The sequence below is a fragment of the Myxocyprinus asiaticus genome, chromosome 32 (assembly GCF_019703515.2).
Source record: "Myxocyprinus asiaticus isolate MX2 ecotype Aquarium Trade chromosome 32, UBuf_Myxa_2, whole genome shotgun sequence".
NCBI classification, from domain to species: domain Eukaryota; kingdom Metazoa; phylum Chordata; class Actinopteri; order Cypriniformes; family Catostomidae; genus Myxocyprinus; species Myxocyprinus asiaticus.
In genome coordinates, this window is record NC_059375.1 from 32839145 (window position 1) to 32863398 (window position 24254).

Below are 24254 nucleotides of genomic sequence, written 5' to 3' on the forward strand. Positions count from 1 at the left end.
TGAAAGAAATGACCTAAGATTAATTACAGTCCAAATGACTCTACTGTCTAAAGCACAATTGTACATTTTACTCTGTAACAATACGGTTAATCCTTGCATTAACCATGAATGTAAATGACTCCGCTTAAGTCCCTCTGCTCACATTAACTAAGCGAAAGATGACAGAAGATACATGGCCATGTGTAAACTGTGAATGAACATGAGAAGCTAAGAGGAGGCAGCTTTATCACTCTCGATTCTCAACCTGTCAAACCGGTGGGACAGCCATTTACCAATCTATGCCAAGGACAACCCAATTTCCCAATCCATGCCAAAGATAGGCTACTTCCATTTTACACTCAAATCCAGAGGAATAAACAAAGTCTTTGCTCTAAACTATATAATAGTGTTGATACTAATATATAGTAGTACACTAACTATATGAAACATAACAGTAATATATTTATTTCCTAACCCATGCCAAAGATACTTAAACTTTACACTCAAATCCAGAGGAAAGTCCACGGTCTCTGTTTTTAACTATATACAATTACTGATACTAGCATGTAATAGTACACTATTAACTATATCCTACATAATAACACACTATATAACTATATAATTGTACACTATATAACTATGTTATACACTATAGACTATATAATGGTACACTATATGAACATATACTGTATAATAGCACACTATAAAACTATAAAATTGTACACTATATAACTATGTTACACACTATAGACTATATAATGGTACACTATATGACAATATACTGTATAATAGCACACTATGTAACTATATAATTGTACACAATATAACTATGTTACACACTATAGACTATATAATGGTACACTCTATGACAATATACTGTATAATAGCACACTATATAACTATATAATTGTACACTATATAACTATGTTATACACTATAAACTATATAATGGTATACTATATGACAATACACTGTATAATAGCACACTATATAACTATATAATTGTACACCATATAACTATGTTATACACTATAGGCTATATAATGGTACACTATATGACAATACACTGTATAATAGCACATTATATAACTATATAATTGTACACTAAATAACTATGTTATACACTATAGGCTATATAATGGTACACTGTGACAATACACTGTATAACAACACACTATATAATTATATATTTGTACACTATATAACTATGTTACACACTATAGACTATGTAATGGTACACTATATGACAATAAACAGTATAATAGCACACTATATAACTAAGTTATACACTATAGACTATATAATGGTACACTATATGACAATACACTGTATAATAGCACACTATATAACTATATAATTGTACACTATATAACTATGTTATACACTATAAACTATATAATGGTACACTATATGACAATATACTGTATAATAGCACACTATATAACTATATAATTGTACACTATATAACTATGTTATACACTATAAACTATATAATGGTACACTATATGACAATACACTGTATAATAGCATACTATATAACTATATAATTGTACACTATATAACTATGTTATACACTACAGACAATATAATGGTACACTATATGACAATAAACTGTATAATAGTAGCACACTATATAACTATGTTATACACTATAGACTATATAATGGTACACTATATGACAATATACTGTATAATAGCACACTATATAACTCTATAATTGTACACTATATAACTATGTTATACACTATAGGCTATATAATGGTACACTATATGACAATACACTGTATAATAGCACACTATATAACGTTCATAGTAGTATATTTAGATAGTTCTTCTTCAAGTCTGCATCTGGACACAGCGAGACAACTTTATATGTGTAATAAATAAGTAAAGAAGGTCATTGTCATAGACAGTTGACAGTAACTGTATGGAAGAGATATCTGGTTTACAGCCGGTCATATCAAAGTAACCAGTGACTAAACATTCTTCTCCCATTCAAAAGAGGTGTAGCTTCATGTTACTAAGGTCAGCAGTAGAGAATAAGGTCAAGACTTGTTGTTGGTTTCGTTTTAGAGTAAATAATGTTATTTATTAACTCGCTGGATAAAACTCAAGACGAGATTTTACGAGAGATTAAAGTGAATTAAGACGATGTAAGCAACATATGATAAGTAAATACAGAGCTGTACATTTAAATTATTGGTTGTATGTTAAAACCTAGTGAGCTGCCCATCTAGACAGCATTTCTAGGCATCATAAGAAACGCTCGGACGATCGCAATCTATGCAGTCTCCCTAGGTTTTGGAACACTACTATATATTCGGTGAGTGGAAACACCTGTGGCCGGGCAGCAGTCGACGGGCCCGGGCAGCACTCACCTGATTCACCGCGGCCCGATGTTCCGGCGGCACTGTCCACGATTCAAGCGGGTTTGCTAAATTATTCTGGGCTGAAGAAGTAAACCACACCGGGTGGTAATGTAGGGCAGACTCGAATGATGTTTACCTCGCTCGAGGTCCGTGTGTGGACAGAGGGTTTGAGGATTATCAGTGGAGTGTTTCCTGCTGCACTCGCTGCTGATTTGCGCTCTGGCTCCTCCCTGAACAAGCGCCTTCCGGGAAAGTTCAGTATGCAGGCGGCGGAGGGCGCAAAAATCTGTATGGCCCAAATGACCCACTAACTGTTTATAACTGACAACACATCACAAAATGCTGCTTAAGCATATTTTAAGTATGTATATAAATACTCCGCACTTCAAGTACAAATAAATTGACGATCAAAAATATAAATGACAAATTAAGTGGAAAAAAAAAACAAAAAAACAGCACAAATCTTAGTACAGACAGGACTGTACAGTGTAAAAATTAAAGGATACTCCAGGCCCAGTTTAGGGCTCCAACATGCCACACATCCTTAACCCCTGTGTTGTGTTTGTTTGTGCTTGCACTTTTTGTGATCCCGGTCAAAAATGACCGGCCCACTAAGATTGCTTATAAATCTCTCATATTGCATAAATTATCCAAAGATTGCATTAGACCTTTTTGTCAACTTCTTATTTAGTAATTATGACATGTTTTGTACTTCTTATTTGTTTTTTGTTTTTTTTATTGATAGAAGGATTAATTGAACTGAAATACCTTGCTAGTGGGGGCACTCCCTGCAGAGAATAATAATAATCATAATAATAATTATAATTATAATAATAATATAATAAATTAATAACCACTTGCTTGATCTAAACAAACAAACAAACAAAAAATGTTGTTTTAAAGATATAAAAACTTTACTGGACTGGACTTTACAATGCATATAGCTGATCCTACCAGTTCTTAAAAAATGCTTTTTTAATTTGCTGACAAATTAAACTGTTTTGCTCTTACATTTTGCAATATTGTTATCACAACAATTATATTCAGAGTTAGAAAAAACATAAAAAAGATGAGATAGCCTTGTGTTACATATCGTTGGAAAGGTCTCAATTAGTAAAATGCAATGGGAAAATTTGTTTTACTCAGAGGCCAAACTGCAGTGAGTATTAGTGTATAAAATTCCCACTGACACACATAAATACAATAAACAGGAGTGTCTTTTTGTCACGTTTTTCCTTATTACTTCCTGAAACATATATATAACATAGACAATGACATATCGTAACTTACAGCAGACAATCCTGATTCAAACGAGCCCAAACACAACATAATATGATAAGTAGATCTTGAAATATTATTCAAAGACTGTACATGGAAAAACAATGCACAAAAGGGTGCACAACACACGTTGTGTGTGTAGGTGTGTGTGTGTGTACATGCCCAAGGACTTAATGTGTACAAACACACATCCACATATGTGCTCATCTAAAGGATTAGTATGCTCCTGAACACTTAATATTTCTGTATTTTGCAGTGTAATCCATTAATTTTCAATGGCCGGTCGCTTTAAACCAGGAACACCCAAGTGTAACAAAGTGAAATAAAACCAATACATTTTTATGAAAATGATCTATAAAAATTGTGTGTTCATATGCCCTGTGTGCAATGAAACTCAATAAAATTAACTACACCTTTTACAAGAAAAAAAAACAAAAGTTAATTGGTTCGTTTTGACCATAACACAATATAAGGGTTAAAAGGAGCCTCAAATATCCTATTTATGCACTCAAGGAACTTCAAGATATTTTTCAAGAGCATATGAGGATTTCTCTTATGATGGGTTACTGAAGGAACCGTTGACAGTCCTTAGAGTTCTTGCAGGAAATAAGAGTAAGTTTCTCAGAGAACTGAAAGGATGTCTGGATGATATTCAGAGAGTACTGTACTGTGGCACAGAAATATATAAGTACATAACTTATCAAATCAGCATTTTAAAGTCAATAAAGTCAAACACAATTCAATTATTACACTGAAAAAAGAAATATTTGTTGGCTCAACAACCATAATGTAAGAAAATAAATAGCTTCTACTCATACATAGAACATACATATTAATAACATTTTTGCTTCACTTAGGTTGCATTAATGTGTAAAACACAAAATTGTAGAGTGATACATAAAGTAAAAGAATAATTGCAAGTTCCTTGAACTAATTTGGCTTAAAAATCCATAAAATTAAGATTTTAAGTACTACTAACTCAAAGGATCATGTTCAGAACTGAGGTTTTGGGGAATACCCACAAGCCCTTGCGCTTAAATATTTTAAGCATGTTTGTTTGGTCAAAAGGAACTCATTGGGGCATGTAATTAGTTATTAAGAATTCATTTAACCTCTTTTTAGTATTACTGATGTTGTTTAGTATTACTGAAGTTACCATTATGGTGATAAGTGTCCCCTTTGGAGACGTTGGACCCTGTTCAATTCATGTAATTTCTCCTTGCGCATGTGAATGTGCGTAGCTGAAGGGCAGCTTTATCTGCACTTCTTTAGTGAATCAATTGTTAAATGACAGACCTCAGTCTTTAATTTCTTTTGAGCCAATTAAATTAAGTAGAAAGTATAATATATAGGTTGACTTGAAACAATGTGCTATTTGTTGTTAAATCTTATTCCAGTGATATTTCTTTGTAAGTAAATAAAGTTGAATGAACTGATAAATCTGTGTATATCTAACAAAGGTTTTCTAGTTATGCTGACATAAAATGACCATAAATTGAATTTACTTAACCAACTTAAAAAGTGTGATGCAAAAATGCTACAAAATTTATATTTTAAGCAAATCCAACACATAATTATTTTCAGAGTACATAAATAATCTTTATTGAAATCACTAACCATTTTGGATAAGGATGCTAGGCATATGTGTGAACAAATTTTATAAGCACCATTTTTTGGCACAGACTGGAGATCATTTATTCTGATTAGGGAGACACAAAAGAAAAAAATGCAAATTAAATTTCAGGTACTTCTTTTCATTTGAGCAACTGTTGAAAAACTCATTGACTGAGAGCACAAGCTCCTTCTGATGGTGTAGTTATATAGAAAGTTGGAGATCCATGATATTTCACCTGTAAAGAAACAGAAAAAAAAAAGTATTTGTTATTACTGAATTACTGTTAACAGACTAATACCTGATAGAGTCCTTAAATCCTTAAATTATAATAATGACAGTCAAGAGCATGTAATGAGTTGTAACAAACTTGTTTCAGAATACTACCCATCTGTAACATGCATTGTCAACTATTCAGACAGTTTCTTTGGATGAAATATCCATATAAAAAAACACAGAAGATCATAAACTTGTGCAAACCTGAATTTGCTCCATTGCTCTCTTTGTGGCATGAGCCTGAAGCAAAGTAACTGTGCATCCACCGAATCCTCCCCCTGTCATCCGACTCCCAAACACTCCATCCACCTCCAGTGCTGCTGACACCAGTTCATCCAGTTCTGGACAACTGACCTCGTAATTATCCCTACGATAAACAATATTAATCCTAATCAAAGAACACGTCATTTAAGGTAATTTAACCGGCAGTTAACCCCACCTATCAAACAAATGTGTTAAGCAAACAACATTTCAGTCACTGAACACCACTTCAAAAACATTTTGGGATGCGTTTAAATCGTCTACTTTGATCACTCTTTTTATTACAATCTCGCCTCTGATATGAGAACTGGTTTTCCAAACTCTTTATAATTCCCTTTCATGAGTGCCTCCGCAGCTTGTGCGGTGTGTTTAATCTCCTCGATCACGTGATGTGCCTGTCGGTACGTCACACTGTCCAATTGATCCTTGGCAGCTATGAATTCAGCATACTTTTATGAAAAAAAGACATAAAATATGGTGCATCCTGAAAATTAATTTTTCTCTTACCCTCCAGATCTTGTAATGTAGCATCCCTTAAACTACTTTTGCCCAAAATGGCAGCTGCCTCCTCACACTTTTTTCGTCTGATGGGATACTCGCTGCCTGTGAGTGAATGCCTAACATTGGAATCAGCATTACAAGTCCAGGGTCAGCCAAGGGGACAGCAATGGCTTCCAACGATCTAAAAGGGACAACAATGTAATACTCATAATACACATTAATAAATAGTTTTGATTAATCCTTATGTTGTGCTCTGGATATTTTGACCCAGATATTTTTATTTTTTAATTTTTTCTTTACTGAATCCAATTGGAATAAAATTCCTTGACTTTGTTCACATATGGTATCTGAAAACACACACACAATTTATTTTGACCATTTTCTTTACATGTTGTGCTCTATTTTTGTGAGTGTGCAAAGCGTAGCGCGACGTGCTACGACCATGCGCAACGTCTTATCCAATTTTCGTGACAGCGCTAATTCTAAGTGCAATTTTCATGCCAGCGTAAAGCGCAAATGGCCGCTACTGTGGGTGGAGGCACGCAAACTGGGTGTATTGTATGTAAATTAAGTGGCGCAAAGCGCAATTTGCTGTTTTCCTAAGAATTTGGTCGTTACGCTAAGGCATTTCATTACCACCTCTTATCTCAGCGCAAATTCAGTTCCTGCATTTGCAGTTTGGAGATTTCACCAGCAGGTGATAATAAAGTTAATGTCCAAATTCTGAAAGTACAGAACATCAAATCATGTCCTTGACAATCGCTGTTGAAGCCATTTGATGAAACAAATAATTATGAGATTTGTGTTACATTTTCTATAGGTCATGGTTTATTTTTTCAATTGTTATTATTATTTTTATTGTTATGTTTAAGTCAATGCAAAAGGGGCCGGTGGAAGAGAGTAAAATGTTTGGATTTGGTATGATATTTTGACCACTTTGTTATTTTGATTATATTTTTGTTTCGTTCTAAGTGTAATTTGAATTTAGAAATATTTTTGGTTTAATTTTTTCGTGTTTCAATAAATTAATTTAATTTTTCAAAATCAATGTTGACGGAGACGGTGCCAGAGAAGAAGCCACCACTGACCCGGTTAGCACCAATGCGCGCACCATTTCGCCAAACCCACTTGCGCCTACACTTAGCGCACATTGCACGAAAATACCAACACTTCATGGCCATGCCCACTGACTTTGCACTTATGAGTTAAGGCATTGTGCTGTGCTTAACGCTTGCGTGCTTAAAATATGGCCCGTTGTGTTCCCGGTCAGAAATGACATACCATTGGAAGTTAATGGATTAGACTACAAAATACAGAAATATTAAGTGTTCAGGAGCATCTCAATCTTTTAGATGAGCACATATGTGGATGTGTGTTTGCACATACAAAGTCCTCGGGCATGTACACACACAAACATACACACACACACAATAAGTGTTGTGCGCCCTTTTGTGCATCGTCTATCCATGTACACTCTTTGAGGATTATTTTAAGATCTACTTGTCATATTATGTTGTGTTTGGGCTCGTTTGAATCAGGATTGTCTGCTGTAAGTGACGATATGTCATTGTCTATGTTATATGTATATTTCAGGAAGTAATAAGGGACAAGTGACAAAAAGATGCTCCTGTTTATTATATTTAAGTGTGTCAGTGGGAATTTCATACACTAATACTTACTGCAGTTTGGCCTCTGAGTGAAACGAAATTTGCTTATTGCATTTTCCTAATTGAGACCTTTCCAACGATATGTAACACATGGCTATCTCATCTTTTTTTTTAATGTTTTTACCAACTCTGAATATAATTGTAAATATAAATTATGATAACAAAACAGTTCTAATTTGTCAGCAAATTAAAAGGCATTATTTAAGAACTAGTAGGATCAGATACATGCATTGTAAAGTCCAGATTCTAAGCTTTAAAATGACATCAATATTGTTTAGATCAAACAAGTGGTTATACTAATTATTACATAATTATTACTATTTTTTTTTCTGCAGGGAGGGCCTCCCACTAGCCCGGTATAAGATCAGTTCAATTAATCCTTCTATCAATAAAAATATATATTTTTAAATATATGTTCAAAAAATCATAATTTCTCAAAAAAAAAAATAAAAAACAAACAAAAAAAAAACACAAATAAGTTGACAAAAAGATCTAATGCAATATCTTGGGATAGTGTATGCAATATGAGAGATTTATTAACAATCTTAGTGGGCCGGTCATTTTTGACCGGAAACGCAAAAGCTAACACAACACAACACAACACAAGGGTTTATTTTGTTGATACATTTTATCTATTAAGATTATTTCTGTAGAGACAAGTGAACAACTAAAGCCCTAATTGCCACATCATACAGGGATATACAAAAGACGTCTACCTGCAATCAATGAACGATGCATGGCCCTCTTTACTCAAAACAGACACAAACTGGTCCATGATGCCACAGGACACAGAAGCATGAGTGTGCTTAGCCTGCTGACAGGACACTGCTTTTGCTACCTGATCCCCATCAGTCTGTGTGTGGATAGAAATTATTATATTAAAGGGGTCATTTCAAGAAGAATCACGAGAAAAAAACTTTACAAATATTATAAGTAGAAATATTATGCAATAAAAACTGTAGGATAAGCCCATTTATGTTTTTCACTTTTTACTGTTGATTTACTTTTATAGACATGGGACTAGTAATCAATATACATATCTTTCTGAAATAATAACAAAAAGACGTTAATGTCTTTTTGACTCTTATAAAACAGGCAGTATGCTACAGATGACCAAATAAGTATGGAGTATTTGTTTCTGCACCTAGAGAGCTCTTTATTGCTGTTGTTGCTAGTTATTTTCTCTGGCCCTCACTAACAGCCCAAGGTTGTTTTAAATGTGTGTGACAAATAAAACCAACACCAGAAATCCTTACCTGGACACAACTGCTTTAGGAAGGTGTACACTGCCACTTCAAGTGAGGCTGAGCTGGAGAGCCCTCCTCCTAGTGGCACACTACTGGCTATAACAGCTCTAAAGCCAGGAAAGGGTTGTGCTGTGTAAAAGACAAAAATGAACATTCATGAAAGCCTTGTTTTAATAAGGCTGCAGTTCAGGCTAGAAATGTATGCATCTTATTAATATAAATATTTTTCACCAAGTGCATCACCATGTTTATCTGTTTATGTCTGGTTCATTTGAGTACTATCAATTACTTTGCCCAGCAACTTTTTAGCAAATACTGCAAGCGTGGATATTGGAAACATTGTCTGCCAATACGTGTTGGCTTTTTAATGTTTTGTTGCCTATGAAATAAACACTCTGCATTAGAGACTGAGCATCTTGCTCGTTTGCTATCAACTGGCATTTGATGGTTTGACAGTAACCCCATGTGGCAATGAGCACCTCTCCTCATGATTCTTTTTGGATACATTTTTAAACCTAAATTGCAGTCTTCATTTTCTATTTCTAATTAAAGGGATAGTTCACCCAAAAATGAAAATTATCTTATCATTTACTCACCCTCATGCCATCCCAGATGTGTATGGCTTTCATTCTTCTGCAGAACACACACAAAGATTTTTGGACGAGCAGCTCAGTAGGTCCATACAATGCAAGTGAGTGTGGTCCAACACTTTTAATCTCCAAAAAGCACATAAAGGCAGCATAAAATTAATCCATAAGACTCCAGTGGTTTAATCCATGTCTTCTGAAATGATCCAATCGATTTTGGGTGAGAACAGACCAAAATGTAACAACATTTTTACTTTATTTCTACTGCTATTGGAGTCTCTAGGCACGGTCATGATTTCAAGCTCGATTAGACTTCCTTGCGCTTGACGCATGCGGAGAGTGCTAGATGGCACTACAAAGTGTAATCGTGCATGAAATCATGATTGCCAGGGAGACTGCTGATGTCAAGATTTATAGAGAAAAGAAAGTTATATTTCTTATATAACTGTTCTTACCCAAAACCGATTGGATTGCTTCAGAAGACATGGATTAAAACACTGGCGTCATATGGATTACTTTTATGGTGCCTTTATGTGCTTTTCGGAGCTTCAAAGTTTTGGTCACTATTCATTTCCATTGTGTGGACCTAAAGAGCTGAAATATTCTTCTAAAATCTTTGTTTGTGTTATGCAGATGAAAGAAAGTATAGCCTACCTTTAACTGTGTTAATTAAGCAATGTAATGCAGCATGTAACTGCATATATATATATATATATATATATATATATATATATATATATATATATATATATATATATATATATGCGACAAATACAATGGTAAAACACACCAATGTTGAATTTATTACTGATGCTATTTTTAATAAAATAATAATAATTATTATTAAAAGTAATATAGTTCATTAGCCTCTGATACTAAATGAGCAACATTTTGAATTGGACAACTTTTGGCCATTGTTACGCAATATTGCAGTTTAATAGCGGTTACTTCGAGAGATTACCGGTTCACGGAGCTTGGATTTGATCCATAAAGTTCATGTGGCTTCTAAAGGAAATTAAACGAATATTCAAAGGTTTGATACTTCCTACTTTTAAACAAACTAGGTTCTGATTGGCGCAAAAAGTCATATACTTCATAATAAACAACTGTTTCTACTGCTGAAGGAAATACAAATTATAAGAGCATGAATAAACAGGAAAGATTTTGTGATTGAATTTTCGTGCTCATAACAGTTTTACTATTAATTGCACATTTTAAATAATTTGAAAACCAAAAATAAATTCAACTGTAACAAATCAAATCACTCATAGATGAACAGAACCCTCCAATACTATAAAACTTTTATTAACATTTTCACAGTCTCCTATACAATACATAACTTACTTATTTGCACTTGACACTTTTCTCCTAATGACCATTTTAAAAGACAGATCACATTACATTTTGAACATTATCCAGAAAAATGGATTTACATTGATGAAATGGCAGGATTTCTACAAATGCGTACCGCACTGGGGTCCTGTATCAGATTTTAAGTGCTTCAAACCATCAAATTGGTTTTTATAACTGATCAGGAATATAATTTTGAAAACAAAAAGACTTTGTTGCGTATAACAAAGAACGAGTACAATTTTTTTGTTGCATAGAACAACCTGTTCTCGCTTTTTCAGGGAGATCTAAAATACTAACAAGCATACAGTTTTGGCATTCACTCCTTTACACAATGACACAACATATGATAACATACACATTGTACTCATGTCATTGATATTTACCAACTCAGTAGCTAACATGCAGCAGCAACATAACATTACATTTTCATGTATTACACACATTTACAGACTGATATATGAGTCATTCTACGAAACGGGTGCCATTTCCACTTTGCAATTTTCAAAATTTTCATTAAGAACAAACTTTAAAAAAATACATTAAAAAAAACGTACAACTTGGGGGCCTCAGTGGTAAAAACGCTAGCTACCACCCCTGGAGTTCGCTAGTTCAAATCCCAGGGCATGCTGAGTGACTCCAGCCAGGCCTCCTAAGCAACCAAATTGGCCCGGTTGCTAGGGAGGGTAGAGTCACATGGGGTAACCTCCTCCTGGCCACTATAATGTGGTTCGTTCTCGGTGGGGCGCGTGATGAGTTGTACGTGGATGCTGCGGAGAATAGCGAAGCCTCCACACGTGCTGTCTCCGTGGCAACGCGCTCAACAAGCCAAGTGATAAGATGTGTGGATTGACGGTCTCAGACTCGGAGGCAACTGAGATTCATTCCTCTGCCACCCGGATTGAGACGAATCACTATGCAACCACGAGGACTTAAAAAGCGCACTGGGAATTGGGCATTCCAAATTGGGTGAAAAAGGGGAAAAATCCAACAACAAAAAAAAAAACTTTGAACTTGAAAGATATATTAATCCTCCAAAAAAAAACAAAAAAAACAAAATATATATATATATATATATATATATATATATATATATATATATATATATATATATATTATCCTTTTTTTCAGGCAAGAGAGCCTTTCTTGTACCACCCTGTTACGGACAATATGTACACCATTAGAGTAGTAAAACAAGAAATAGATTTTTAAAATCTAATGTTTTCCTAACAGTAAAATGTCCCTTTTTTGGAAACCAAGTCTATAATTTAATAAAAAATAAAAAAAAATGTACTGAAAAAACAAATTCACTTAAAAAATACAAATAAAGTTACATTTATTTGATTAGTCCACACAACAAGAACATCATTCAACATTAATTTATGTAACATTTCATTTCCATAAAATTTTAACAAAATGACCCTGTGACGGGGTGGTAACTGATGTGGCGGGGTGGTTCACTGTGACAGGGTGGAATGGACAAAGTGTTTCTCTAAATGATCTGCTGGTTTTAAACTTAATAAAACTGGGGGAGGGGAAATATTAAAATGGAGATGTAATGGAAAACTTTGGTCATGCTCTGAAAAACTGAAAAGAGCATCATAACAGTGACTGGGAGACACATCCCTCTGGATTTCCATGTGGCGGGATGTCACAGGCTGTGGTGCTTCAATGATTTCGAGCACATTATCAAAGAGATACCACAGGAAGTCATCTCTTAGAGGCCAGAAGTACCTGTTGGCACCAACACGGTGCATACATTTTACAAGGGCATGCGTTTCATCTGTATCCATGATGATCCCAGGATAAAGGTCATTGTCGTATTTAAGCACGCACCACTTTCCAATGACATCTCCACTTTCCCAAGCAATTGCTTCTGTTGGCACCTTTTGGGCTGTCTTGTTAAAAGTGAAATGCTGTGTGGTGAAGCACTGACATCTCAGCTGCTTTTGCGTGGAGCACATGCAACTAACTTCCCGGTAAAGGATTTCTCCTGGAGTGAATGTGACCACTTGGTGGGTTTTCATTGTTGATGGCACTGGTGGAATCTGGCCTGGCATCTTTTCCATTGCTTCAGATGCTACATAAAACAACCTAACAGTTGTAGATGTTTCTGTGAGGGCCTTATGTAGCTCGTGGGCATCGAGTATGTCGCGGCCGTTGGTCAACAGCTTGTCCGCTGTTCTTTTCAAGGTTCCCCCAACACCGTCAGGGGCCCCTTTGCCATGGCTTGCCTCAAAAAAGTCCCATTTCACCTTTCAGAACTTGTCTTGCGAGCTCTGTGCTGAAAAGGAAGAAATTCCCTTTCTGTTTGTATTGGGTACATGGTCCATCACTCAGAAAGTATAGAACATATACATGTGGGTATGTGGCTTGAAGATAATTCAGCACTGGATTCATGTGTTTCCATATAGCTGGGGGGCTTTTGTGTTTGGAGGGTGACACTGTGCTAAAACAGATGGGCTTTTTTTCCCCACCTACAGGTGCATCTCAGTAAATTAGAATGTCGTGGAAAAGTTCATTTATTTCAGTAATTCAACTCAAATTGTGAAACTTGTGTATTAAATAAATTCAATGCACACAGACTGAAGTAGTTTAAGTCTTTGGTTCTTTTAACTGTGATGATTTTGCTCACATTTAACAAAAACCCACCAATTCACTATCTCAAAAAATTAGAATACATCATAAGACCAATAAAAAAAATGTTTTTAGTGAATTGTTGGCCTTCTGGAAAGTATGTTCATTTACTGTAAATGTACTCAATACTTGGTAGGGGCTCCTTTTGCTTTAATTACTGCCTCAATTCGGCATGGCATGGAGGTGATCAGTTTGTGGCACTGCTGAGGTGGTATGGAAGCCCAGGTTTCTTTGACAGTGGCCTTCAGCTCATCTGAATTTTTTGGTCTCTTATTTCTCATTTTCCTCTTGACAATACCCCATAGATTCTCTATGGGGTTCAGGTCTGGTGAGTTTGCTGGCCAGTCAAGCACACCAACACCATGGTCATTTAACCAACTTTTGGTGCTTTTGGCAGTGTGGGCAGGTGCCAAATCCTGCTGGAAAATGAAATCAGCATCTTTAAAAAGCTGGTCAGCAGAAGGAAGCATGAAGTGCTCCAAAATTTCTTGGTAAACGGGTGCAGTGACTTTGGTTTTCAAAAAACACAATGGACCAACACCAGCAGATGACATTGCACCCCAAATCATCACAGACTGTGGAAACTTTACACTGGACTTCAAGCAACTTGGGCTATGAGCTTCTCCACCCTTCCTCCAGACTCTAGGACCTTGGTTTCCAAATGAAATACAAAACTTGCTCTCATCTGAAAAGAGGACTTTGGACCACTGGGCAACAGTCCAGTTTTTCTTCTCCTTAGCCCAGGTAAGACGCCTCTAATGTTGTCTGTGGTTCAGGAGTTGCTTAACAAGAGGAATACGACAACTGTAGCCAAATTCCTTGACATGTCTGTGTGTGGTTGATGCCTTGACACCAGCCTCAGTCCATTCCTTGTGAAGTTCACCCAAATTCTTGAATCGATTTTGCTTGACAATCCTCATAAGGCTGCGGTTCTCTCGGTTGGTTGTGCATCTTTTTCTTCCACACTTTTTCCTTCCACTCAACTTTCTGCTTACATGCTTGGATACAGCACTCTGTGAACAGCCAGCTTCTTTGGCAATGAATGTTTGTGGCTTACCCTCCTTGTGAAGGGTGTCAATGATTGTCTTCTGGACAACTGTCAGATCAGCAGTCTTCCCCATGATTGTGCAGCCTAGTGAACCAAACTGAGAGACCATTTTGAAGGCTCAGGAAACCTTTGCAGGTGTTTTGAGTTGATTAGCTGATTGGCATGTCACCATATTCTAATTTTTTGAGATAGTGAATTGGTGGGTTTTTGTTAAATGTGAGCCAAAATCATCACAATTAAAAGAACCAAAGACTTAAACTACTTCAGTCTGTGTGCATTGAATTTATTTAATACACGAGTTTCACAATTTGAGTTGAATTACTGAAATAAATGAACTTTTCCACGACATTCTAATTTATTGAGATGCACCTGTATGTACAAATCACCAATGTGCAGAGTAGCTTGTTGGTGCGAGGTGCCAAAGTGGACAGCTTGAATCTCTGAGCTGTATTTGCATGTGTAATTTTCAGAGAAGAAAATGTGGATCACTGCCTCCTCTTTTGACAGGCTCTTTTTCAACTCTCTGCAGTAGGAGTACTGTTGATTTATGTTGAATGTGTGTCTTTTTAATTTATGAAGAAGAGTGTGGAATAACTCAACAAGATTGTCTTGTGTGTCCTCCATTGTTTTCTTCACTGTGATCTTAACAGTGGTAGGACCCTCCCTCACATCTTCCCTTGCTTTCTCTGCTGTGGCCCATTGAGTGAATGCAACCTTTGCTGAGCCATCAAATCTGGAGAGCTGAACAGTCTTGTCTTTGCATTCCTCGCACTCATCATATATGCACATTTTCCTGGAGGTGTCACAGGTTATCATTTTAGTCAAACTCTCGAGATATGAAGTATCTATGAGCCTCAAATTATGCAACTTCTCAACGACAAATCTGAGATTTTCATGAATCTTGCACAGACATATGTTCCGTTCAAAGAGAGTGGGATGTACTACCCAAAATGGGCGAAGCTTACAGAAAAGGGAGTATGATATGTTGTTTGTGTTTTTTGTGAGAAATTTTTTGTGAAGATTTTTCATTGTGTCAACCAGAAACCTTTTCGGCTTCTTCACCTTGTTCCTGGTAATTGTTTGTTTTGTCCAGTCATTATCCGACTGTTGTCATCTCGGGTGAAGAATGTTTTGACTTTGGACTTGAACCTGTAGCAGCAGTGAACCTGTTTGTGGGATTTCTGTTGGTGGAACAGAGGTCTTCACTCTGAACACTGCGATGCTTCTTTGAAAATCTGAAGGCATTTTCAGCAAATCCTTGTAGCCTGTACTTCTTCACAATCCTCCCCGCTGTTACCTTTGCTATTAGTTGTTTTTCTTTTTCTTTTCTTGCTTTACAGTACTTAGTGTCTTCAATCGAGGCTTCATGATAGAGTAGTCTTTTTCTGATTTTGGAGCTTACTCTGCCTGTCTTAGTTAATTCATTTATTTTTGAACGAGGAGAGTCATTCTTATTTAAGCGCTTGTATCTTTTTCTGTATTTGTCAGCGCATTTTCTTTCCTTCTCTAGCGATTTCTTTAGTTTTTAAATTTCTTTGCGTAGTGTATCCCTGTTCTTCCTGGAAATTCGCTTTCCTTCTTTATGTTGCCTGAAACAAAACAAAAATCTACTGGTAACTTAGGGGTTTAAGTCATGTACACCATATGTAAAAACAATTACTCAATGATAGGCCTGCTTCTTATTCTCTACATGTGTCCATTTATTTATAATCCTAACTGCGCACTACCCTGACCTTTAAGATCCTAACTGCTGCTTTGACTGTTGGACAGGATCTGGACTCAGAGAAAAGGTGTCCAGACTGTGCTTCCTAGCCTCTGCTTTCTCTTCTTGTTCTGCTTCCTCCACTTTTTACACAGCTGCTTCTTCCCTCGCTCACTTAGATCACTAATCTTCTTCTGTTTTCCTTGCTCTACATCCCGTCTCCATCTCTGACGCTCACTCTCTAGATATTTTGCCTACTCTCAGGATCAGCATCCCGACGTGCACGGCAACGCCGTTGACTCTCAGCAGTGCTTAATGGAGCCATGATGGAGACAGATCTATCTGCAAATGTTATAAAATGTAACATTCTTCATTAAACACAGAGTCAGTTAAAGAGATAGTGAGTGAGATAGTGAGTGATGAGTGTGTGAGTGATATGGTGAGTGAGTGAATGAACCAAACAGGGTTAAGTTAACAGAAAATAAATTGATTAGCCTATATTAGAATCCTTGATTTCACACATCCTACCATTCAAACGGGAAGAAGAACCACCCCATCACATCCCTTACCACCACATCACAATAAAACTTGACGGGGTGGTAAATTTCATCCCAAAATGGCCGCAGATCTCACATGTGGTCAAGTTCCTCACCTAGCATAAATGCATTCAATCTGAAATATAATTTTCTTTGCATTAATAATGTAAAAAAATTTAATAAAAAAGTTTTCCCTATCTATTTTGCTTGACGGGGTGGTTGGTTTGAGCTTGACGGACCCTGCCTAACATGAAAAAGCAACAAATAAACAATGTAAAAAATGTTGGTACTTGCCTGCTTTGGTTCTTGGTGGCTACAAGGCTCAAATGATGTCACTTCCGCTTTGTGATGTCATTTAAAGCAACAGTATATTATTTATGGATAAAACAAGTTAGTGTGACGGGGTGGTAAGTCAAACTGAGGGACACACACAAATCATAAAATATTTACAAAAAATAAGGTTTATTTTGAAGAAATATATCTTATGTAAACAGGGACACACATAAAATCCTGAAAATAATAAATGTTTGAAAAACATATATAACTTATTTGGTGATATTTTAGATGCAAATGTCATGTTGGTCAACATGGACATGTGAAATTGGCTATGTACTATCGAAAAATGATTAAAAATAGTATGTTACTCTTTAAGAACAGTATTTTTATCATATATCATGTTAACAAGAACACTTTGGAAACACACTTTGGGACATTTTTTGAGCCGTATGCATCTCATCAAATGTTGCGGACCCAAATAGCACCCGTTTCATAGAATGATTCATGTAGCTTCTACGGTTTGACCACTACGGCAACTAGAAGTCTCACATAAGCTTCGCTTGATCTCTCAGTCAATTCATCTATATGAATTCTCTACACTACTGATTATTTCCTTCTCCATCTGCAGCTTCCTTTCCTGCTGCTGACCCCTTAACTGTCCTTGATGTCTTCACTTTGGCAGGCTTGAGAGCTTTATTACTTTTTTCTTTGGGTTCAGTCTCCTTTATTTCTTTGGGTTCAGTCTCCTTTATTTCCTCTCCGCTGTTATTCTTATCCACTTTGACCTGACGGAGCTTCTGCTTGCCCTTCACTGGAGCCGAGAATGTAAGCGAGGCTTTATTAAACTCTAAGGGAAAGATGCCGACATCCCCATCAAAGCGATTCTTAGCTACCTGCAGGGATCTACGGCCTGGACACGTCACCAATTTCTTCTCCTGAAGGATGAGCACGTTATCTGCCTCCTGACTGGCCTGGTGTGAGGATAAGTGATATATTTTCATATATATATATATATATATATATATATAAAAAAACAACAAACATGTACATATAAAAATCTGTATGTCATGTTTAAAGCCCAACTAAAGAAAAATAATCATGTTGACAAGGTTTTTATCTACCAACCTTCGCTGTACCAAAGATGGATGCTGTCTGCAGCTCTTTATCATCCTCCTCTTTCCGAGGGTGGATAATTAAAGTCACGTGACAGCTGCTATTTGTGGCAAACTTCCTGAAGACTCCAATTATATGGTCTTGTACTGCAAACCTGAGTAAATAAAAAGAATAAATGTCTGTGGTGATGGGGGCGTGGCAGAGTGACGTCTGTGGAGAGCGAGGCCGAGAGAGTGAGTGCAGTAAGGGTTGGCACCTGTGGGAAATCACCTCTAAAAGCTGTTTTGTGTTTGCAGTGAGAGCGGAGAGTGATTTCCCTCAGGTGCCAACCCTTACTGCACTCACTCTCGCTCGGCCACAGCCCCATCACCACAATGTCATGTTTAACAATCTTTTAATGCATAAAAAAATCTTATTTTCCTTTATACTTCAGTTCAGGTCGAAACATATCCATGCAGACGTTTTTATTAATTATTGTAGTATACTCTCAACTAAAGAATCACGATTAGAAACATTTGCATTGGTTGATTAAACCGCTTATAAATACTGTTGCCTTACTTGTCCAAAGACAGGTTCTCCTGACCCATCATAAACTGCAAGTTGTCAATGATCACATGACTGATATCATACAGGTAAACAGCATGCTGCATGGTATCCAAAACAGTCCTGTGAATGGAAAAAGGTATTTCATGATGCCCTCTGCATTAATGACAATGTTCAATCATTTAAAAAAAGACCTACACACAATGGCAAAAACATCGCAAGCCACATAAATTTGCAACACACTAACTGTACATTGGAACCTCATAAATGAATGAAAACTGACTAACTACATAGTGTTGTAGAGTGTTTAAAAACATCTTTCACCCAAAAATGAAAATTCTCTCATCTTTTACTCACTCTCATGACATCCAATATGTGTATGACTTACTTTCTTCTGCTGAACACAAACTAAAATTTTTTGGAGAATATCTCAGCTCTGTAGGTCCATACAATGCAAGTGAATGGTGGCCAGAACTTTGGAGCTCCAGAAGGCATATAAAGTCAGCATAAAAATAATTCATACGCCTCCAGTGGTTTAATCTATATCTTCAGAAGCGATATGATAGGTGTGGGTGAGAAACAGATCAATATTTAATTCCTTTTTTACTATAAATTCTCCTCCTTGCCCAGTAGGTGGCAATATGCACGAAGAATGTGAATCGCCAAAAATAAAAGAATGTGAAAGTGGAGATTTATAGTAAAAAGGACTTAAATATTTATCTGTTTCTCACCCACACCTAACATATCGCTTCTGAAGATTTAACCACTGGCATCATATCGATTACTTTTATGCTGCCTTTATATGCTTTTTGGAGCTTTAAATTTCTGGCCACCATTCACTTGCATTGTATGGACCGACAGAGCTGAAATATTCTTCTACAAATCTTTGTTTGTGTTCAGCAGAAGAAAGAAAGACATATACATCTGGGATGGCATGAGGGTGAGTAAATGATGAGAGAATGTTTGAGTGAGTTGAAGCACACTTCACATTACTATCACATGAACAATGTTAACATCAATATCCATTACAAACAATGCATTCAATTTAATATAAGGAATGAAACTATTTCTTTACTTGATGTTCTGCTGTCCATGGAAGGTCATAAAGTACAAAGGCAGGTCCTCAAACTTGTCAGCCCACATGTCATATTGATCCAGGTTCTCCTCCAGCCTTTGCTTGGCAAACTGGGTCAGCATAATTTTGGCCAAGCGCACATTGTTGATCTCAAAGCTGCCCCATAATGTGTTGACACCCTGCATGCACAGATCTAGGGCACACTCACTGATGAAGGTGGTCTTTCCGCTGCCTGTGGGACCTGCATATTTAAAAACACATCAGAATAAATACAAAAAATTGTATTTATATTATTTATTCAATATTTAAGTATTATAATATTTATGTACATCCTTTAGTAATATTAATCGGCAGAAACAACTGAGCAACATATTTGTAGCTAAATACAATTACGCTATCTATGTTGGCTGTACCTGTGAAAACAGTCAGCTCCCCTTTGCGATGACCTTTAAGAATTCGATTAAGCTCTGGGAATCTAGACCACTGTATTCCAGCCACCTGCTCCACATTTGCAAGCTCTCCATACACATCCTCCCTGAGCTGCTTGAAGGACACGATGGACTTGTGGGCAGCAGGAATGGAAGCCTTGATGATGCGTGCTAGGTTCCTGCCCTGGGACAATGCCTCACTTGGGCACGGCTGAAACTCTCCTGGCCTGACCAGAGAGCAGCGCTTAAGTCCAAGTTTCCTAGAGAAGATTTTTGAGGCTTCCCAGGAGCGCATATCTCCCCCCAACCACAATGTCACTTTCTTGAACTGCTCCAGATACGGTAGGAGTACTGGGGGTAGACAGCTGACACCCCGTGGCAATGCTAAAGATGGGAGGCCAGTGGCCTGACTTACAGCCATGCTGTCCAACTCACGCCCTGTTAGCACTACCTCAACATCCTTCCATCCAATCAGAGGGAGGCCAAAGAGATTGTGGTAGTTTGATAATTTTGGAACTGTGGCTTCGGTGTAGACCACCCGCCTGTCATCATTCGTGGCAGCAGAAAGCAGTTTAACACCCCGGAGACTTAAGTCACGCCCACTAAACCAGGGAAACACCAAACTCTTGGTGGGCTTAAAAAACCTGACCCCAAACTTCTTCAGTGTGGCATTGGTGAGTTTCCCAATCTGGAACATGGTTTTAACAAGCTGTGCCTCCTCTTCCTGGAGATCAGAAAAAGGCACAGAGCTACTCCAGATCCGCTGCACCTCCCTCAGCTCCATCTCTCTCTCCTCTTGCTCCTCCAGACTCTCTGGAAAACCCAACAGCACATTAGGGCTGATGTAGGCCTGACCCTCATTCAACATCACCTCTATGCAATCCTGCAGGTCTTCCCAGCTCCCCTCCACTAGAGTCTCCTTGCAAAGAAACTGTCCAGTGGTTTTATCAATGTACAGCGAGTAATTTTCTCTTCCAGAACCCTCAGGAGCCAGTTCCAGAAAGATACTAGGAGCATGTAAGCAGCTGTATCCGTCATGAAAAGGGATTTCTTTAGAACGAAGATATTGTTTGATGTCAGTCACTGTGAGGGGGTGGAGAGAGAAATCTATTGAAGACTTTGCATCTTTTCTTAAAGTTCTGCAGAAATGCAAGGCAACTATTGGCCTTAATTTGCTTTCAAAGCTATACCAAGTTTGTGCTCTCAAAGAGTACTGCAGCGTTGGGTGGAAGCATGGCTGGTAGACTGAGAGATATCTCCAAGGAGGAAGCTGAGATGGTTTACAGGGACTACAGTGCCCTGCCCCCTGTGAGAGACAGGCTGTCCCCCTGAGAAACCTACTCCTCCACATTTGCTGTTAATTCAGGACATCAGACCTGCAACATGTAAATGACAGCAAAATAATTGAGAAGGATGTAGCAGCAGGCAGAGCTCCAAACCACCAGCAAAGATATAGGGAGCCCCTAACCTAACCCTTTCCCTAAACATAAACATGAGTGGAAGTGACGCCCCCTTTTGGAGCTGGTACAATCCCCTTTTGGACTAACCCTGACCTCTTTTTGAGGTTACGCCCTAATTTGGAGATTTCCGGCCTGCAGCTATACCTTCTTGAACGAATTAGGCTACAATATGCAGTTATATAGAACAACAACAGATGCAGTTTAAATTGATCTAAAAAAAAATAATAAAACAAAATGCTTCATTACACTTCATAATACCTACCATAAATTAATGTTACATTATATAATGCATAACAAATCATTTGTCAGTGTGCTTTCTAATACACTGCCTGGCCCAAAAAAAAAAAAAAGTCACATACTCTAATATTTCATTAGCTTTGATTACGGTGTGCATTCGTCGTGGGTTAGGTTTTTGACAACCTTATGCAACGTCACAACATTTATTTCCGTCCAGAGTTGCATAAACGTTTGGCCAAGATCTTGTATTGATGACGGGAGAGTCGAACCACTCCGTAAAGTCTTCTCCAGCACATCCCAAAGACTTTCAATGGGGTTAAGGTCAGGACTCTGTGGTGGCCAATTCATGTGTGAAAATGATTCCTCATGCTCCCTGAACCATTCTTTCACAATTAGTCCGATGAATCTTGGCATTGTCATCCTGGAATATGTCTGTGCCATCAGGGAAGAAAAAATCTATTGATGGGATAACCTGGTCATTCAGTACATTCAGGTAGTCAGCTGACTTCATTTTATTACTGAATAACGTTGCTGAGCCTAGACCTGACCAACTGAAGCAACCCCAGATCATAACACTTCCTCCAGAGGCTTTTACAGTGGGCACTATGCATGATGGGTGCATCGCTTCATGCACTTCCCTTCTTACCCTGATGCGCCCATCGCTTTGGAATAGGGTAAATCTGGACTCATTAGACCACATGACCTTTTTCCAATGCTCCACAGTCCTATCTTTATGCTCCCTTGTAAATTAAAGTTGTTGTTTTTTTTCCGATAAGCCTCACTAACAAGTGACTTTCTTGTGGCCACACAGCTGTTTAGTCCCAACCCTGTAAGTTATCGTTGAATTGTGCGTGTGGAAATGCTCTTACTTTCACTATTAAACATAGTCGTGAGTCCTACTGTTGATTTTTTACGATGTGATTTCAAGCATTTTAGTGATCTCCGATCACGATCACTCAAGATTTATTTCCAACCACATTTCTTCTGCAAAGCTGACAGTTCACCACTATCCTTCCAGGTTAATGCATTGGTACAGTTTTTAACCCAATTCCAGTGATTTCAGCAATCTCCTTAGTTTTCTTTGCTTGATGCAGGCCAATAATTTGCCCCTTCTGAAACACAGTAACATCTTTTCCATGGTCACAGGATACGCCTCCGACATGAGAAGCTACACACTGCATCAGTTAGGGTTAAAAGAATTGTTGCCAGCTGAAACATATTAATCACTGCAATAATGATTCAATCATTGGCTCTTAAGTATCTGCTTATTTAAATCCAAACAGCAACTTTTTATTTCGACCAGGCAGTGTAGTTAATAATATCAGTGGGGTCCAAAGTCTGTTTTATTTTATTTTTTATTTTATTTTCAAATTCAGCAAAAATCTGACCTTCTGTACAAAGGAATTAACATGGTCAAAGTCACAAATTTGCTTAAATTTTTTTCAAAATCCTAAAACTTTATTTCCAGCTTTAAAAGAAAAAAAGGGGTCATATTTGCTTTGTGGTCTCAGACTTTTGGCCCCACTGTATATTTTCCAAATATATGTATGTATATATTCACATTTGAGAATGAACTACTTATCTATAAATATTCTATGATTTTCGCAAATGAATTAAGACTATTATAAAGTGTCACCAAAATAGCAAACCGTATAATTCCATGCGTGACCCCTAACGTTTTATTCAACCATAATGCAAGTGCACAATAAAATAAATGACACTATCAAAGAGAAACTGTGGCAGAAAATATGGTAAGATACACAACTCGATTTATATACTATAAATAGCATACATTACATATCACAAACATATATACACTTACTAAACTATGAGAAGCGCGCCAAACTGTTAACGTGTGTCCGCATGTCCCACTGAACCCCATCATGTCCACACTCAAAAATACTTCCGTATGAAACACCAAACTCTTGTCGTAGTGTTTCAGGAGGACACAGATAATTTGAGTGTGTGGGTTCAAAGCTTTTTAAAAATGTATTCATAAATAATTGTAAAAGTTCATTGACAAATTCACCGTCTTTCAATTCTGGGAAACATCGTGTTAATTCAACAATATA

At 37.1% G+C, this 24254-nt stretch overlaps 2 protein-coding genes across 6 annotated transcripts in view; both read right to left on the reverse strand.

The window, feature by feature from the left end:
- LOC127423039 (LLGL scribble cell polarity complex component 2-like) overlaps nt 1-2581 on the reverse strand; it is a 42283-nt gene extending 39702 nt beyond the window's left edge. For 2 of the 3 annotated variants that reach the window (XM_051667034.1, XM_051667032.1), the window contains exon 1: nt 2358-2566. The gene's annotated coding sequence lies outside the window, so the exon portion shown is untranslated. Of the gene's footprint in view, nt 1-2357 lie in introns of all 3 variants that reach the window. The other variant, XM_051667033.1, reaches the window with a different exon arrangement.
- Nucleotides 2582-5233: 2652 nt separating this feature from the next.
- Nucleotides 5234-24081, reverse strand: LOC127423044 (twinkle mtDNA helicase-like). Of its 3 annotated transcripts, XR_007894268.1 has the most exons (10): nt 24005-24081; nt 20471-21861; nt 20058-20298; nt 18998-19105; nt 18452-18593; nt 9200-9319; nt 8660-8796; nt 6283-6457; nt 5719-5881; nt 5234-5476 (listed from the first exon to the last, which is right to left on the reverse strand). XR_007894268.1 is itself a non-coding variant. In XM_051667041.1 (6 exons), exons 2-6 carry the CDS (start codon nt 21834-21836, stop codon nt 17926-17928), a joined length of 2229 nt encoding a protein of 742 aa, XP_051523001.1. In that variant the 5' UTR covers nt 21837-21861; nt 24005-24081; the 3' UTR covers nt 15162-17925. The 3 variants fall into 3 exon arrangements, 2 of the variants coding, with proteins under 2 accessions (XP_051523001.1, XP_051523002.1); XM_051667041.1 differs by lacking the exons at nt 5234-5476; nt 5719-5881; nt 6283-6457; nt 8660-8796; nt 9200-9319 and adding an exon at nt 15162-18297; XM_051667042.1 differs by lacking the exons at nt 5234-5476; nt 5719-5881; nt 6283-6457; ... (1 more) ...; nt 9200-9319; nt 24005-24081 and adding an exon at nt 15162-18297 and having other exon boundaries at nt 20471-21568; nt 21676-21806.
- Between the last annotated feature and the right edge of the window lie 173 nt (nt 24082-24254).